General features: G+C 45.9%; 1 protein-coding gene across 1 annotated transcript in view; it reads left to right on the top strand.

Moving 5' to 3' along the window:
• Positions 1–19,481, top strand: part of Aff3 (AF4/FMR2 family member 3) — a 464,232-nt gene that overhangs the window by 353,233 nt on the left and 91,518 nt on the right. The window contains exon 11 of the mRNA XM_032900975.1: positions 18,210–18,261. Coding sequence (XP_032756866.1) covers positions 18,210–18,261 — 52 coding nt within the window. The remainder of the gene's footprint in view (positions 1–18,209; positions 18,262–19,481) is intronic.

Genomic DNA, 19,481 nt, shown 5'->3' with positions numbered 1-19,481 from the left:
GAGGAGCACCTGATCAGATACAGAGGAGGCGAGCCATGGAGAGTTTGCACCGGTTCCAGTGTGGGCCAAGGATGGGCCCTGGGCTGCAGCTGCGGTGAGCTGAGGCCAGAAGTTAAGTGATGTGCAGTTAATGTCACACGGACTGTAGGAAGATGAGAACTAGAGCCCGCAGGAAGAACTAGAAGCAAGGAGAGGAGGCTGTCACAATGAGAGGTGACACGTGAGCTGGGGGACAGGCACCACTAGGGGTTGTGTTGTCTGCAGGGAGAAGCGAGGGCCCTGCTGTGGCCAGGCACCACACTCAGAAGAGATGGCTGAAGTTTGAGTAAGCAGGAAAGAGGTTCCAATTTCAGGAGAATCAAGGTGACGACACATCTAAGTGCAGGTTAATTGTACAGCCAACCAGTGTTGATTGTGTGGTTATTCTGTGCCGTGCACTTTTCCGAGGATGCCTCAGAATACAAAACAGGGGCTTTAGCCTCCAGAAACCAAAGGGAGAGACACAAGAAGTCAAAATAGGCCTGACAAGATGATGGAAACTTCTGGGGCATCCCAAAGGAGTAGCCACACTGAGGGAAATGGGAAGGCTCATGACACCTAAAGAATGGCCCAGTGACCAAGCAGGATGAGCCCATAAGACCATTTGATGTGACAGCTGATGTCCTTGACACCCTAAGTATGTATGCATGGACATATGGATATCTGTAATTTGAAAAGAAATCTGTTCCTCTGGTCTAAAATCTGAAGGCTTTGCCATAATCTTGAGCACTTCTGTACAGATAACAACCGCTTTTTGGTTTTTATCTGTAGCCACTATTTGTAACCCACAGGAGCTCTGCTCCTTCATGCCCCTTTCCCACATCTTCCAGAGGCAGCAAAGACCAATTGTCCTGGTACTTACTAAAATAATATTTTTATCAATTCTTTGGAGACGTCACACAGGGATTCTTTGTCGAGGTCACCATTCTCAATCCCTCTGATATCCACTCTCACCTCCATATCTACCCAATGCTAAATTTTCCTTTCTTTGTTTCTATGGAGTTGTCTGTTACCCACCTACTCTCATGAATGGGGCCTACCCTGCAGTGTCATCAGCCTACCAGAGGCTGAGCACATCATTAAATAAAACTGACTCGCCCTCTCCCAACATCTATAAACTGCTCTTCAGCTAACAGTGGGATTTTGTGCCACTTTCCCATCCCCCACCACTAGAATTTTGTCTGACCTGTGGTTACAGAGGTCTTGTCTATACTGCCACGATCTCTGTGGACCCAAATGTGCAACTGTGTGTCTGGGAAACATTGTTCCCTAGAAATTATCTACCATCTCTGGCTTTTACAATCTTTCCAGTCCCTGTTCTGGGAAAATCCCTGAGCCTTATGCCCCCCCAGAGAGGTATGATGTGTACCATTTAAGGCTGAGTACTCCCTGGTCTCTTCTCTGCCCACTGACTGGTTCAGGGATCTGGAACTTTTTATTGTGCTTTTTGGAAACAATTGACTAGCGTTGGTTTCAAAGCTATCATAGAAATTAAATATGAAAGGGCAGGAGAATGGGCCAGTGGTAGAGCACTTACTGAGCACGCATGATGCTCTGGAGTCCTCCTTCACCACTAGAAAAACAAACAGAAAACACACACTCACACACTCACACACACGCTCACACACATGCTCACACACGCTCACATACACACACACACACACGCTCACACACATGTTCACACACACGCTCACACACACACACACACACGCTCACACACACGCTTACACACACTCACAAACACGATCACACACATACACACGAGAGACCATATTGATGTAGGAGTGAGAAAGGGAAGGAGGTGTAGAAATACACAAATATCTTACATGGAAGAATTCCAAGTAATTTATGTAGGAACCACCCCTTGAGGTAACTCTCACTGCCTCCTTCTATATGAGTCTTGCTCGAGGTCTCCTATGTGTGGACTGAGGAGGAGGAGTAAGAGCTTAGATCTAAGGAGGTGGCAAACCCTGGTAGACACCAACTCTGCCGTGTGGTGACATTAAATGCTGTGACATTAACATTAAATGCTAACATTAAATGCTGCCATTATATGCCGACATCATGCTGCTCTCGATAGGATGTGGGAAGAGTAGCAGTTTACCTCTGAGGTCATGCTCTCTACCTGTCACCTAAGTGTAAACAGGAGAAAACCAGCACGTAAGCCAGATGTGGGGCACTGCGTAAAATATACAGACCCCTCTCCTCACAACAGTGGAAAGATTGAAAACCCACGTCTAAGAAGCCATCACAATTAAGAGGACCCTTACCAAGGCGTGGTGACTGAATATAACATTCTGAGCTATGGTTTATATGTGTGAGCTCAGCACTTAGGAGGCGAGGCAGAATGAGTTTGAGGACGCCTCAGAGAAACAGACTGTCCACCGGCCCTAAGTGGGGAACCATTCGGTAACATTAGAAATAGGTGTTGACTTAAGTCGGTATATCAGCACTGGCTCATTTGTGGCAAATGCATCATCAATGTTAGATCTCGACAGTAATGGAAACCAGGTACTGAGCATGAACATTCCTGTCAGGGATGTAATAACACGCCTGTGTCAACGGCCATCATGGCATAGCTCTCTCGATGGTGACCATGCTCAGAGCTCATGAGACTGTAGGGCAAAGCACAATGCTTATTGGTGATGTGTTGGTTAGCATATCATTCCTCTGAATACTGCTGGCTGACCAACAGTGCCTGCTTTTGTGAATGTTCTCACTGTGCTGAGGATAGAACGTCCTAGCACATACCACTGTGGCTATAGACTCTGTGTGTCTAAAAGGTCTGTGCTGTCTTCAAACCTTCCCTAGAAATCCAAAACTTGCAAAAGTCTTAAAATAACAACAGATGACCCACTAGTTTCCAACTTGAGTTTTCTCTCCTTAAGCCCCCATCTTGTCCTTGCTGGTTGCTGGACCCTCGCTTCAGAAGGTCCCGCCACCCCTCCATCCTGCAGACAAATGCCCACAGCCTCTGCCGTGGGACACAGTGCTGAAGGCAGAACCACAGGTAGGAGAGTGGGCAAGCATTCCCTTCTCGGCTCTTTGACTTGAAGTGCCACACCATTCCCACTGCTCCAGTTCATCAGACAAACCCGCTTCTCTGCTGTCCTGGAGTGCAGTTCTGTTTAAGGAGCACTTCCTCAGCCTGTCCCTGGCCAGACAGAACCAGTGAACCTAGCTGTAGCTCAGGTGTGTGTAGCTCAGGGGAGTGCTTGCCCAACATGGGCAGGCCCTGGGTTCGATTTGCAGTACCACAAAAAAAAAAAATAATACCATTATTTACAAAATGTTCACCCGTATACATTTAACTATTTGTTTAAAATGTAAGCATAGGTGACAGCAGAGAGATTACAACAGGAAGGGAATTTATGTTAAGAGTGCGTGTCTTTGCCATACATATTTTGTACTTCAGGACTTCTAAAGCCTTCTATGTATTCTGAGTCTAATACTCTACACTAAGAACATTCAGGGAACTCTTGAGGGAGCCGGGGGCGTGGCTCAGCACACATAGCGCTTGCTGCAGAAGAACAGGGACCTGTACTCAGATTTCTGACATCTGTTTGGCAGTTTTCCACGCCAGTCCCAGAGCTCAGGGGGCAGAGACAAGGAATCCCCAGAACAAGGTAGCTAGCTAGACTAGCTGAGTCTGTGAGTCGAGATTGAGAGACCCTGCCTCAGTACATAGGTGGAGAAAAATCAAGGATGATACCAATGTGAGGTAGAAGTGGGTGCTGTGCAAGCTTCTGTGCTGAGGACCCATGGGAGGTGAGGCTGCCTGCTGTGCCCCCCTCCGCATCCCCATCAGGCCCTCAGGGTCATGGCTAAGAGCTCCGCTACAGGGAGATAAGACGAAGGAGATTCGCTCGTCCACCTTCGTAGTTCACACTGCTACCACAAAGCCCCGATGACATCATTCCTTCAGGATCACTGCAGCTGTGGCTCTACTTACTCCTACTTTGTACAGTTACAGGTCACAAATACTCACAGGCCTGTTGGAGTGTGGCAGAGTGCGAGTAGCCCCTCAAGATGTAGTGTGATGTCTCACACCCAGTGCCAGCGGTACAGGGCATAGAGAAATGTGTTACAGTGGGCAGGCCACAGGGTCTACAATCAGAAAGAAGGAAGCTAGCTGAAGCCCTAAGACCTAGAGGGTACAAAAAGGGTGCCTACAATGAAAAGTGTTTTCAAAGATAAACTTTACCCGTGGATATCACTTGATGTTGACCTTAAAGCAATTGACTTTCCGCCATTTTAATCAGAACGTATTCCTCAAGATTCTGGCCTTATCAGAAACAGGAAAAGATGAGCTTTTCTGAACTGTGATCCTGTCTGTTTTCACTCCCTGCTCCCTGTCCCCCATCACTGAACAGACCCACGGGGTCAGGATTCATGCAGTGCCTTCCAGGATAATCGCCGTGTTCATCAGAGCTGCTTGATGCTTTGCCTAAACGCCAGGCTTCAGTGGTGCTGTTCCACTGTCAGACTCCATCCCAGACACCCAAAGGCCCACTGGAAATTTCCAGCCAGATTTATTCTCCTGCCATTTAAGAGTCTTTTCAGCACTCTGGAAGTCCAACAGACAGATACATAAAAATATGGGGTGGGTAGCAAAGGTGTTGTGCTGTGGCTGTGTTTTGCTTACACCCCAAATATAGCTGGTACAAAACCTTGAAGTGTGAATTAAGGAGGCTTCAACTGGCCCTGCTTTCCCACCCTGTAGTAAGAACCTTGTCTGTAATAGATGGAACTGGGTTTCACCTTTACACAGATTGTTTGATGTGCTCTCTTTTACTGCAAGCTAACACCCCATCCGCAAAAGATGCTGGAGAGTGATTTCTGTTGACTGAGCCAACATGCTTCCCTTGGGAAAAGCCAGTTGTGCATATCTGATACCGAGCTTAGGACATTTAATATATCTGACTTCATTTTAAGGTCTATTTCCTTTTTTTTTTTAAGTGCTGAATTAGTCCTTCCATAGATGAGGTTTTTTTCTTCTTCTTCAAATTGTAGTTTTATATATTCAGGCCACCTGGATTACTTTCATAATGAAAAAGTCTGGAAGCATCAGACATAATATGCAACATATTACAAGTGTGTTAACATTAAAGCCGAATTCATGTGGATGCCTTAGTTAGAGGATCATATACCAATCTCCAAGTCCAATGAATGGCTAATAGGATACGTTTTCTTTAATATGGAGCATGAAAGTCTTTTTCTCCTCTTTACATTTAAATGACAAGCTTATTACATTTGCAGCAGAGAGGATTAATGGATCATGCAAAAATCTTCAGAGTCACAAGAAGCAAAAAAGTACTGAGGGTCTGTAGTCTAGGACCTAGGCCACTTGCTGGGTGTGTCTCAGCAAAATCCAATGTCAAGCCATTCCCAGCACAGACTCCCCACAGCACAGGACAAAATTGTTGGACTGCTTGGAAGGCTCTTTGGCTGGCTGGCTGGCTGGCTGGTTGGTTGGTTAGTTGATTGGCTGACTGGCTGACTGGCTGTTTGGTTGGTATTTTGAGACATCATCTCTTGTAGCTGGCCTCAAAAGTTCTAGACAGAAAAGGATTTCCTTAAATTCCTGATCCTCCTGTCTGCCTCTGCCCCATCCCCCCTACCTCTGTCCCCTTCCCCTGTCTTCTGCTCCCTCCCCACCCCCCCAGTACTAGTGCTGGGATTGCAGGTCTCTGTCACCACAGTGAGCTCCTTGGTGAATTTTAAATGGTCTCATGAATATCCAAGACAGGGAGGTATCCTCAAGATATAGTTGGGGAACATACAAATTAAGTGGACCCAGATCAGAAAGCCTTAATTTCATAATTTTAGGCCTTGGCTATCAGAACTTTGCTCATAACATGGGTATATTAGTTACTTTCTTGCTGTTATGCCAGAAATCCTGACAGACAACTTAAGGGATAAAGGATGTATCTTTACTCATTGTTCCAAAGAATACACTGTATCCTAATAGGGACAAGGACAGTATGGTGAGTGAATGGCTTGTTCAGTGGCCGTGGGAGCTAGATCTTGTTGTTCCTTCACATCTTGAATATCAAGAAGCAGAGGGGACCAGAAGCAGGAAAATGCTAACAATCTGAAAGGCCTGCTCTGAAGGCTTTCTGCTAGCCTTGTCCCAGGAGTTCCACAGCCTGCCATAGCACCACCAGCCAAGGACCATTTCCATACACCACCTGTAGGGAGCATTTCTTACCCAAACCACTCTAGCTGGTAACTCTCCCACCAGAGCTAACATCGATATAGCCTGGATGGCGAGTGGGCTGTGTCCCTGCCGTGACCCTACAAAAGCAAGAGGATCGGGAGCTCAAGGATCTCCTTTGATACATAGCTAGGTTAAGGGCAGCTTGGATGGGATACTGGAGAATTTGTAAGCAGACACAGGAAAGGACTACAGAATGCTGGACACTCACGAGCCAGAGAATAAACCTACAAGGAAGAGAGCAGGGCCATGATCGTCTGTCAAGGAAAGAAGACACAGCCCTGTGACATCATTATTTATCACCTCACAAGGTTTCTGCTCTGCCTGACCCCAATCAACAGTGAGCCATTTGAAGATGGAGACTTGTGCAACTTGATGCTTTTAGCTCCTAAAATGTGCTCTTTGGAAGCGGGGAATAAATTAGCAGTCTATGATCTCTGCTAGAAACAATAAAAATGGACTTAAATTGTGGCCATTACGATGTGAATATGGAGTGGGTGATAAAACACCTGTCATGATCTCCAGTGCTTATGAGTGGCTACTGTGTTGTCGTAGGCACGGTGATATGTTTTGTGTAATTCTTGCAGCATTTCTAGAAGGGACATGTTTTTGATTTACTGCCTTATAGATCAGGAAACTGAGGCAGAACAGTCTTAAGTTCTTTGGACATGGACACATAACCCGTGGGAGGTAGATTAGAGATATAAGGAGTGCATCAGGCTCCCTGCTGCCAAACCTCCTCCTGGTTATTTTACAAGCAGGTCAGAGTTTGATCTGGACAAGAGAAGCCGCTGTAGGCATTTCTAGTGGGACGACTAGAAGACTTAAAGAGTCAGTGGCTTCCAGACTCATCAGGAGGGCTAGGAAATCTTGGGTCGGGGAGCCAATGGGGCCAAGTTGGTAATCAGGGAGTCATCTGAGAGGAGCAATAAATGCAGGGACTGCAGAAACCTGCTAACAATAATCTCAGATGCCTACCGCCCGCAGGTATTTTTCACAGAGCTGCCCGAGCTGCTGCAGAAGTCACGGCAGCCATAAAGCTGAAGGGGATACAGCCGCTCCTTTGCCCTGGGAGCAACAGTAGTTGTTAGTCCCTGACCTTCAAGTGCCCCTCGGTGGTGACACCTAAATAAAAACCATGCTGATGGAGCTTTTGGGAATTGTAGTCCCAAGGCCTCTGACCCTTGTGACACAGAAGGAATGGCAGTGAGGCTCCACGGGCGTAAATGCCATATGCTGAAGAGGTGATGTTCCAAGTAATCCCTGTGTTCTCCGGGAAGCCCGGGAGCAGCCCAGGAGATGGTGCAGATTCCCCTGCCCCACCGTGGCTTCTGAAAACAGCGCCTGCAGAATTCTAAATTGAATCACAATCTCTAAGCTAATTAATAAGGAAACGATGAGGTCATGCCTTATCCTAGGCTCTGAGAAAACACAGCATTGTCTTTTTTTTTCCTGTAAAGCGCAAGAGGAGTAAGACTGAAGGGTTTTGCGTGCCAAGCCAGTTTCCTACCGCTGAGGCTACATCCCCAGCCCTAATACATGCTTATTCAAATAGTCTACTATTCAGATAGAAGATGAGGGAAAGGTGAAGCCAGGTGAGTCAGTATACAGTTCTAGCATGGTGTACTCATTATTCACAAAATTAGGTACAGAATGAGTCATTTGCCTGTCTGTGAATCAGTGGGAGCTTCCATACAGAAGTGAGATCATTACCCAGTAGGAATCAAGGCTGTGAGTCTCAGCTGCTGATGCATTCTTTGCGATGCATGTGCTCAGTCCGTTTAGACTTTTGTAACAGAGTATCTAAGAAACTATCTTAGACCAAATATATTATAGACAGCAGGCTAGGAAGTCAAAGGGCAATGCACCAGTTGAGCATTGATAGGTGTGCACTTTCTAGCTCACGGGTAGCACCTGTTGGCCGAGTCCTTATATGATAGATCTCTTTGGACACTTTGCTTGTTGGTTTGGTGTTGCTGAGAACTGGAGATTGAACCTAGGGTCTTGTTCGTGATACACAAGCAGTCTACCACTGTGTTGCATGCCCGGCCTTGGGATCCTTTGTAAGAGCAGAAATCCCATTCATGATGGCCCTGTTGTTATTCATAACTATCACCTCCAAATGGCCCCCCATCGTCATACCACAACACTGGTGATTGAGTTTCGATGAATGGATTGACCACTGTAATTTATCAAAAATGTTGATGCCTGTGGCCAGTCCAGCCAAACCAGAACCCGGAGGGATGTTGCCCTCATATCAGTATGTTTAGAAGCACCGCAGTCTGCACTAACCCTTCATTGAGCACCCCTGTGAGGCTGTGGAGCTGACGTAACACTTTTCCCTAACTTGTCTCTTTCCAGTCTTGACTCTCATCCATCCCATTTTGTTAACGGACAAACTAAACCTTAGAGGCATGGACGTTATCCAGGGTCAGGAGCTGTCCTTTAACTCTCCTGGTGTGGTCTATTTCATTCCGTTGACAGTGGCTCTTAACCCTTGTTACAGTGTAGAGTCACCAAGGGAACTTTAAAAAGTCTGGACACCCAGCTTGCACTCCAGATCTATTAAGTCAGAACTTGCAGGAGAAGCCAGCATCAATATTTTCAAAAAATTCCCAAACGGTTCCAATGTGCAGTAAAACTTAATAGTGACTATGTCATGGCATTCTCGGGAGCTGTGATATAGCTTAAAGCGTGACTTTGTTAATTGAGAGATTATGTTTTTCCCTCCTTCCTAGTTCTAACAGCTTACCTGTCCAAACAAATCCCTTAATTAGGGATTCTCTTCACGTGTCAGTAGCAACAGCCACAAAACACAGAGGCTGATATTTCAAGCCCAAAGAGCAAATCTTATCCTAAGTATATATGACCTTCCTAGCGTCAACACACACTTACTATCAGGAGTTACCAATTACACAGATCATTAGCAAACAGAACAGGCATCAAGCTTATTAATTACGTGACAGTAGTTAATAGTCAACATCACAGACTTGAGCTAGATAAATATGCATGACTCTCCAGTGCAGGATCCTCTTCAGCAAGGATCGAGTAAAGAAATGTCCTCATTGGAGCTATATAGCCGAGAGCATTTTATATTCCTAGCCTGGACCGTCTGAACTCTGCTCTGTCGTCTGCCCAGGAAAGGGTCATCTTCTAACACATGCTGTGTTTGCATCCACTTGTTGTTTGAAACTCAACCCTTTAATACCAGAAACACCAAGTTCAGAGACTCATTTTTCTAGAAGTTGGTGTAGCAAAGATAGGAATTTTAAAAATCATCTTCTGGAGAAAACATTTCCCTTAAAGTTCTAAGCTTCTGTTGTCTTCTGATTGAAATGAGTACATACGCCGCTGCCGCTGCCCCACCCCACCCCATTCCTGTAATTCCTTCAAGAAGGGATTTTAAAGTCTAATGTGTTTGGGGAATGCGACCTCATCACTATGGTCTGCATTGCCCTAAATGCAAAAGATGGAATGTCTCCCTGTGCTCACAAGCACACAAGCGGCATGTGGCATGTGTTTGGTTCTTTTTTTTAAGGTGGAAAAACTGTAGGGTGCTCAAGAAAAGGGGGGCCCCATGTTCCTATCCACTTTTCAAACTAATTCGTCTCTGGCTGCCAGCTCCAGTGGCTAGAATTCTAGTTCCAAGGGAGAGAAGTGATCAACGACACACTTGGAAATACACAACACAAAAGCTGAGGACGTCAAATATTCTCAAGTGTTTCACTGTCTATTACACCCAGGAGTGGGAAGAGGATCAGGTTCAGGTCACGAGTGTGCAGACTCCCCCTGCCAAGTGCTCAGAATTTTACAAGATGTGTTCACAAGGCCGTGTACCACTCTGGATTTCTAGGCCATGTCCCCTAAATCCGTTGTCCAAAGCCTACACTTCCTGCGGACCCTTGCAGTTATGTCGGTCTCTGTGATGTCAGAGCACACAGGTGCATTGTGGTGTGTCAGGCATAGACTCACTGTGTTAATAGCAAGACGTGCGGCTGATATATTTGACTCAGACACTGGGAGTGCCAGGATGCTCGCACCCGGAGGGAATAGTCACTGGAAACTCGCCTTCTGCTCCTCTCTCAGCTGCTATGCACCTTTCAACATTGTCACTTCCACAGCTTGTCCTGAGCACCCTGTCAGTCAGTGTAAGAGATCTGAGAGACACAGGACTTGCTGGGAATTTGAGCACCCTCACCTTCTGAGGGAAAAAATGGAAGTGTTACCTAATACCTACATGTACCTTCTGAGCACTTAAAATGTATCTGTTGTTCTGATGCAGAAGTGCCGTATCGACACAAATAAAATCGCAACTACTTATTTCTTTCTTTCTTTTTTTTTTTTTTTTTTTTTTTTTTTTTTGCATTTGGCATGAAGATTTAGTAAATGTTCTCATGGCAGTGATAAAATATGCACGCAAGAGCAATTTGAAGGGTTTAATTTGGAACATAGTTCAATTTCATTGTCTATCATTGTCTTAGTGAGGGTGTTACTGCTGTGAACAGACACCATGACCAAGGCAAGTCTTATAAAGAGCAACATATATTTGGGGCTGCCTTACAAATTCAGAGGGTCAGTCCATTATCATCAACCCGGGAACATGGCAGCATCTAGGCCAGTATGGTGCAGACAGAGCTGAGAGTTCTATATCGTCATCTGAAGGCTGCTAGTGGAAGACTGACTTCCAGATAGCTAGGATGAAGGTCTTAAGCCCACACCCACAGTGACACACCTACTCCAAGAAGGCCATACCTAATAGAGTCACTCCCTGGGCCGAGCATATACAAACTATCACATTCCACTCCCTGGCCCCCATAGGCTTGTTCAAACAAATGAGAATATCACTATTAGAAAATGTCTCGCTTTATTTCTTCAGTTGGACAGCTTGAATGATGGCTATCAAGGCTCACCTCAAGTCACTGGTGAACAGTCATCATGAAGAGACACACCAAATACTCACTACAATCTGCTAATGTGCCAGTTGTTTATTGATGCCTAAGAAATTACCCTCGACTTAGTAGCTCAAGACAGCATGCACTACATTATTGTTTCATGGGGAAAGAATCTGAGAATGGCCTCACTGGGTCCTCTGGCTCAGTGTCTGTCATGGGTTGCAAATCTACATAATACCAGACAGGACTGAAGTCATCCCAAATCTTGACTGGAGAAAGATCTACCTCCAAGCTCACCACTATGGATCCTGGCCAGATGCAGTTCCTTATAGACCGTTGGGCTCAGAGTACTTGAGATCAACCAGTGGCAGCTATTCTTCCTAAAGCAGTCATCCTATGATGGCTTGCTTTATTAGAGCAAGCAATGAGATATACAAAGCAGACACACAGCAGCCAGCAGAAGTCACCTGGTCTTCACATGTTTTTCCATCACTTTTGTCCTGCATTGTCCAATAAAGGCCACTCACTAGAGCAGCACACTCTGGAGGAGGCCTTGTGTAAGGGAGAAAGCAGAAGGAAGCAGAGATCATGGGGATTGCTGCATACAGGGCAGACTGTGAGACTCCAGCTAGCATCACAGTCATTGCACATGGTTGTCACGTTACTGAGTGGATGCAAATACTCATCCAGTGTTCAGTGTCTGCACTGACTTCCTAATACATAGAGAAACCACAAACAGCGATGACCGGGGAGGTTGTAATGAGTCGGGGACAAGGACAAAGAGAGAGAGATTTAACTAAATACCTCTCTCTCTCTCTCTCTTTCTCTCTCTCTATCTCTCTCTCTCTGTGTGTGTGTGTGTGTGTGTGTGTGTGTGTGTGTGTGTGTGTGTGTGTGTGTGTGCATGCATAAAAGCCAGTATCTTGCAGATGCTACAGGCATACTCTACACTGATCTTAACCCAGGCCTACATGTGTAGATATAAATCAGGGAAGGAAGGAATAAAATGAGAAAGAAGAAGGTAAAAAGAAACCTGACTCCCCTAAGCACTCCATGCTCAGCTCTTGCCTTCTGCTTGTGTAGTACGGTGGTCTTTTGGGGGCAGCCACCTTTCCCTGATTCCTCCAGAGCTCAGGCGTGTGCTCCCCAGGTAACTTTTGCTGAGTACTTTGGTCTCCAAGAGTCTTTCTTTCCTGACACCAAAACCTCAGTGCTAGAGCCACTGGCATGCTGTTTGTGTCTCTGATAGCCAGGTGCTCTTTCTCCAACACTCTGCCTGCACACGATAAAGGGAAGGACTCGGTGAGTTCAGAGCAATACAAGGAGACCGGCCATCTTATCTTATCCAGCTGTTTCTTTAGCAATGCAGCAACTATATCCCAAGAGAGTAAATTACGTCCCGCACTCAGAGAGCTGGTCAGGGACAGAAATCAAACTGAAATGCAGGCCAGCCTAATGGCTGCCTTAAGACCCAGCCTTGCACCCTCAGCTCTCACACTTGCCTCTGACCACAGACTCTGCTGATGATCCCCCTGCCCCCGATTTCTCTTCGATAATGACAAGTTGATAAAGATGGTGTTGGCAAAGGCGGTTGATTGAGTGAATGACAGATACATACACTCATCAAGTATCTTACCTGGGATTGGCAAATTTCCTAAGTGAGGTTGGCTTTTGTGGGGATCATCTAAGGATGGAAATGAGATTCAGTTCCTGAAAGAGGGCAGGACCATCAGGTGCCTTTGTATCTAGTTTAAAACACGTGTGGGAAGAAGAAACATTACTTTTCTAGGATAGACACAGAAGAAACAGTTACTTTCCAGTCTAGGATAGACACAGAAGAAACAGTTACTTTTCCCTCTAGCATAGACACAGAAGAAACAGTTACTTTCCAGTCTAGGATAGACACAGAAGAAATAGGTACTTTTCACTCTAGGATAGACACAGAAGAAACAGTTACTTTCCAGTCTAGGATAGACACAGAAGAAACAGTTACTTTCCAGTCTAGGATAGACACAGAAGAAACAGTTACTTTTCACTCTAGGATAGACACAGAAGAAACAGTTACTTTTCACTCTAGGATAGACACAGAAGAAACAGTTACTTTCCAGTCTAGGATAGACACAGAAGAAACAGTTACTTTCCAGTCTAGGATAGACACAGAAGAAATAGGTACTTTTCACTCTAGGATAGACACTGCAGGAACAGATCATGGTGAGATGGTGAGCTCACAGGCAGCCAGAACAGATCCTGGGAGGAAGGTAGCTGCGAGCAAGCACCTCTCACTATGAACACACTGCTTCAAGTGATGTGCAGGTTCCCCGAAACTGAATACATCCCAAGGGGACATTGCTGGGTTCTCTAGACCACCCTGTCTTGGTCCTACACTCTCCTCTTATCTCCAGGCTAAGTCACCTCACCCATCTTCATCTGGGCTATCAGCTCCCAGTTAGCCATTAGCTTCTCAGTTTTCAGTTCCCAGAATGCTTTGGGCAGAGTTGTTCCAAATAACTACAGACAGGAAGGTGGTTACCTGTTAATGAAAATTCCCCAGCCAGGAGGTAACAACAACCCCAACAGAGAACATGGGGCTTCAGAAAGAAGGAAATGGGATGTGTAATGTTCCCTCCATTATCTAAGACCAGGAATGTACTGTCCCCTCCATGTTCTAAGACAAGGAATGTACTGTTCCCTCCAGTGTTCTAAGACAGGGAGCAAGTGTACTGTTCCCTCCAGTGTTCTAAGACAGGGAGCGAGTGTACTGTTCCCTCCAGTGTTCTAAGGCAAGGAGATGACTGCTTAGGGATGCCTGCTAAAGAGTAGGCCTGTCTAACAAATATGCTGTGCTTGCTGGGGTTGTTTTTTTATTTCATATATTTTGATCATATATTTCTCCTCCTCCACTTTCTCCCCTCTTCCCTCCCCTCCCTCTCTTTAAACTAAAAGGAAAGAAAAATCAAAATCTGTAAGATAAAACCAAACAAACAAAAAAATCCCAAGCTCCAATGGAGTTCTTCTTGCGCTGGTGAGCTATTCCTGGGTATGTAGCCTGCCTACCCTGGGGTGTGTGTTGATACATCCAGGGACACTCCATTAGAGAAAAATGATTTTTTCCCATTCCCAGCAGGTATCGATTGCAAGTTGCACTAACTGGTTTTATGTCAACTTAACACAAGTTAGAGTCGTTTGTGAAGAAGGAATCTCCAGGGAGAAAATGTCCCCACCTGATTGGCCTATGGGAAAGTCTTTGGGGGCACTTTCTTTCTTTATGATTGATGTGGGAGGGTCTAGCTCACTATAGGAGGTACCACCCCTGGGTCCATATCCAAGGTGATATTTGAAAGTACACTAAGCAGACCACAGGAACCCTTCCATGGCCTCTACATCAGGTCCCGCCTTCAGGTTTCTACCTTGAATCCCTGGCCTGACTTCTGCATGAGGGACTACAGGCTGTAAGATACACAAACCCTCTCCCCCCTTAGCTGCTTTTGGTCATGGTGTTTTATCACCACCACGTAAACCCTAAGACGCAGGCCAGTGTGAAATACTAGTTGCTAGAGTGGACATTTGCATATGCAAATCTATATCATGGCGAGTCATACACAGTCTCTGAACAGACATAGACATAATGAATTCACAGACAGATCTCAAATAGGCGGAGATGGCTATTTGTAGCAGCTCCTGCTGTAGAAACAAATCTGAAAATCGAACAGCGTGATTAAAACTCACATTTGTTTTAACGCCATTAATAGGGAGCGAAATGAAATGAACTTTAAATAAAAGACTGAGACGTCTTCAACGAGCCTGAAATGACAAGTATGGCCAGGAAACCCAGCCAGTCAAAGGCTCTGCTCCATGAAGCGGTGTCGTTACACCCTAAAGAGGACTCTGACTGGGTCAGCAGACCTTCGGCAGCATGGAGCTAAGTAGGAGAGCAGTGTGCACTTGTTACAGGCTGTTGTTTCTGCCTGTAACCCAAGGGATCTCAGGAAAGTGGACACAGGCTACAGTGTAGCCATTTCTCAGGCTCCTCAAAGAATGGCTATGGTGTAGCTGTTTCTTAGGCTCCTCAAAGACGATGATTCTTGGAGCTGGAAGTTCATGGGGGCTCACAGGCATCCGTAACAGGATTTGATGCCCTCTTCTGGTGTGTCTGAAGACAGTGATGGTGTACTTGTGTAACATAATAAATCTTTATAAAGAAAAATAACCTGGTTTAAAAAAGAAAGATGCTGATACTTGTGGGAAGTTAGGTAGTCCAATGTTAAGTTGCAAAGTTTGTAGCCAAGCCCCTCTTGTGAGCATGCTGGGTTTGCCTAAAAATGAGGTAGGTGCCTGAGCCAGAGCACGAAGATTTGGAAGCACCAAGGCGTGGATGTAATGACACAGATGCCTTAAACGGCCAATGGAAAGGAGCCAGCCCTGGGAGGCAGCGTGCGCTCTGTGGTGGTGGGTGGTTCTACTCAATGACCCCAAGAGTCAGCACATGTCAACAATTGTCGGCTTTCCCCTGGCTTCCAGAAAGGGAACAGTCCATGGGAGAGAATGTGTGGACAACACCACACAGATCTGCCTCTGGTCAAGCCTCTCCCTTTGTGAAAGGAGCAGCCTATTAGGCAGTATCTTCGCATCTCCTGGTCCTTGTACTTAGTGTCATGCTATGATAATGATAAGTTGTTGTCTCCAGCTGGCTCAGAGAATTTAAGTGTGTCACCAAGCCTGATGATCTGAGTTCAAACCCTAGAACCACGGGGTAGAAAGAGAGGAAACAACTCCTTCGAGCTTCCCTCTGTGGTGTGCATACCATGGCACACGCTCTCGTACACAGGCGTGCATACCCACATCCTGTTCATGTCATAGGTTTAGTCATCGCATCCCACTCTACTGTGATGCCACCATGTGGTGCTCACAGCTGCCTGCAACTCTTTAGGAATCAAGACTGTAAAGTCCAACTTCTCAGCATCTTTGGCTAGAGTTTACTCTCTGGCCTCAATTTTTTAAAGTTTAGTTTTATCTTGCATATCAACACCTTTGCTGCTATCGGTGACTCCTTCCTGTGTGACCCACCACTGACTCACAAGGGCAGACCTCCCTTCATACTGGGCTGACTTCTGTAGACCTAAATCGATTTTTAGAAGCTAAAGCCTCTTCTGCCACCATAGTCACAAGGTAACAACATTTGAGGATAGCCTTAGGAAGAGCGCTTGGCCTGGTTTGCAGGCTTCATTGTGACATCTTTGTGTCTCCATTTATTTACCCATATGAGTTACTTTAACATTTAGAAGCTCTATTGCCTTGTTGTCGAAAAATAAAGTTGTTCCTTGATGTCCAGGGACAGGTTCTAGGACCTTTCTCTGAGTAAAATCTGTGGCCACTCTAGCCCCTTCTGTAGAATCTGGGGACACTCTAGCCCCTTCTATAGAATCTGTGGATGCTCTAGCCCCTTCTATAGAATCTGTGGATGCTCTAGCCCCTTCTATAGACTCTGGGGACACTCTAGCCCCTTCTGTAGAATCTGGGGACACTCTAGCCCCTTCTATAGACTCTGGGGACACTCTAGCCCCTTCTATAGAATCTTTAGGCACTCTAGCCCCTTCTATAGAATCTGTGGATGCTCTAGCCCCTTCTATAGACTCTGGGGACACTCTAGCCCCTTCTGTAGAATCTGGGGACACTCTAGCCCCTTCTATAGACTCTGGGGACACTCTAGCCCCTTCTATAGAATCTAGAGATGATCTAGCCCCTTCTATAGAATCTGGGGACGCTCTAGCCCCTTCTATAGAATGACATTGGATTTACATGTAACCAACTCACATCTTCCCATAACTTTCAATCTCGCCTAGAGCACTTAGAATACCTAATACAATATAAATACCTCCTCTGCCCCGTGGACAGGAAACAATGTCCCAAAAGTGCACATGTTCAATTGCAGTTGTGTTTCCAAATTATATTGATCAAATAAAAAAATTTCTTCATTGTGGGATGAGAGAAACAAATTTATTTCTTAGATTCATGGAACCTAACTCAGGAGGATCTCTGAGTACAACCCGCACCTTCCACAGGGTGAACAAGGGCGCCATAAGTCACCTACCCCCAAAGTGCAGACATTTCAGGAAGAACTGGTGTGGACGGTCACAGACCACACTTACCCACAAGGTCAATGAAATAACACTGAAGTTATTATAAAGGATTTTGCCTATGATAGTCCTATAACCAACCCTAATGACCGTAAGCATATTTGGTTGACTTCAAGGAAGACGATGAGGTCTTTAAGCACAAGAGCTCGACAGCACCCAGACCAGTGTCTGAAGCAGTGGACTCTCCCTGCTCCTGGGCAGGACAGTTTTGCGTGCTCAGAACACATTTTAGAAAGTGCTAAGACTCCTTTGACAATGGACAGCTCTGAAGACAGCTGCACTGAAGACTGATCAAAGCAGCACCGATAAAAACCGTTCTCCTCACTAAGAACATTAGGATATGCATTCCCATTTCTCTGCCCACCATTGGTCTTCTTGGCCTCACTGCTTATTTTGGGACACACGGGAGGTGGCTGGCAGACCATGGATAGGGCCCTCGTAGACTCTTCAGAAGTGCCCCACTGTTCATTGCCTTCTACTCAACAAATCATGGAGATAACTTCTCCAGCCCTTGGGCCATCAGGGAGCCTGCATGAATGTCACATGACTCAAGACTATGGCTTGACCCTCAGCAAAATCTGCTCGTCCTTCCTCTTTCTTTACCATGAGCATCCCCTAGACAGGCCCAAGGACACAGCCGGGCTCCGAAGTCTGGAAGACATTGAACAAGCAGTTGTGGAATTTAAACCTCCCTTGTTTGGTTCTGTGTTTCTAAAACTACCCACTCTGAGGGGGCCCATCTCATCCAGTGATCGTCAGGAGGGTTAATTTTTGTGATGCGACTATCTGTTCTTCCCAAGTACATCAGAGGGAAAGCACATACAATATAAGGGTGCGAATAGAAATTAAACACACAGACCAGAAAGGTGATGTTTCGGTATTGAAAGATTTCGACTCTAAGTATGCGCATCTCTTTGTCCCTTTCAGAACTCTGGAAGACGACCTTAAGCTAAGCAGTGATGACGAAGAGGGTGAGCAGGTAAGGCTTTCCTCATGCGTCGCCATCTTGTAGGCAAGGCACTGATGACAGTAAACTGAGTCATGGAGACACGGAACCAAGCCGGTCTTCCATACTGGATACTGTACTGTCATTGATGGATTTCTGTGTGTTGGGCCAGTCTATTAAAATGTCTTCGGCTCAGTTCCCATTAAGGCAGAGAGACCAACAACCATGTTTCTAACAAAACTAATAGAATAGGCTTCTCTAGGAAATATATCCTCTCCTCCACCACCTTCTCCTCCTCTTCCTCCTCCTCTCTACCTCCTCCTCCTCTTCCTCCTCCTCCTCCTCTCCCGCCTCCTCCTCTTCCTCCTCTTCCTCCTCCTCTCTACCTCCTCCTCCTCCTCCTCCTCCTCCTCCTCCTCCTCCTCCTCCTCCTTCGTTTGGCCTTCTCGAGCTCAAGCATGTGACCTTATGCACATTAGCATGCAGCAGGGAGTCTGTACCATTAAATATTGAGAAGCCTTATGCAGACATTATTAACAGTGAGAAGGAACGAACACAGAGGTATGGGAAGATGATGAATAAAAAATAATCAGGCGCAGTCTCGGCTGTTTGTCTGAAATGATAAACGCGCTGCAAATAGTCCCCCTCGCTGTTGATTCACCAGCTTGAGACATCAGTCAGGGGGGCTATAAATAGTCTTCTGATCAGTCAGTTAAGGTGAAAAAAAATACCCACTTAGCATTCATCACACCCGCTTCTGCATCTCGGGGAAACGTTTCTACTTTAAAGCAGATTTCAGAAACACTAGAGACAGATTCCCCTGCATTCCCTTGATTTGCCCCGCCAGCTACATTACATTTTGTCAGATTTGGATGAACGGGACAGGTGAGGGAGACAGTTTAGAGAGCTCTCTCTTTTATGTCGTCTCTATGCGTTGGGCTAAATGCATGTGCCAGTCAATGGACTTTTGAAGTCGTGAACTTGATTCAAAGGTATCATGCAGTGTTGGGCACGTGATTTGCTGTCTAGACATGCAAATACAAATAATGTTTGTAGACGGGAGAGCAAAGTCAGGGGAACATTGCTAAGGCATGTGCCTGAGCTGTTCATGGATATGATTGAGGAAGGCCTGTCCCTCTCTGTGTGAGATAAAGGAAAGGAAGACGGATGAACCAGGACTCCATGAATCTGGGAACCTGGTTGGCAAACAGAGAGCATCCCAGGAGAGAGAGAGGTTAGGTGGGCAGAAGGAC

The sequence above is a fragment of the Rattus rattus genome, chromosome 4, assembly GCF_011064425.1.
Source record: "Rattus rattus isolate New Zealand chromosome 4, Rrattus_CSIRO_v1, whole genome shotgun sequence".
NCBI lineage: Eukaryota > Metazoa > Chordata > Mammalia > Rodentia > Muridae > Rattus > Rattus rattus.
Note: the sequence above shows the minus strand (reverse complement) of the source record. Positions and strands in the feature narration are given on the sequence as shown.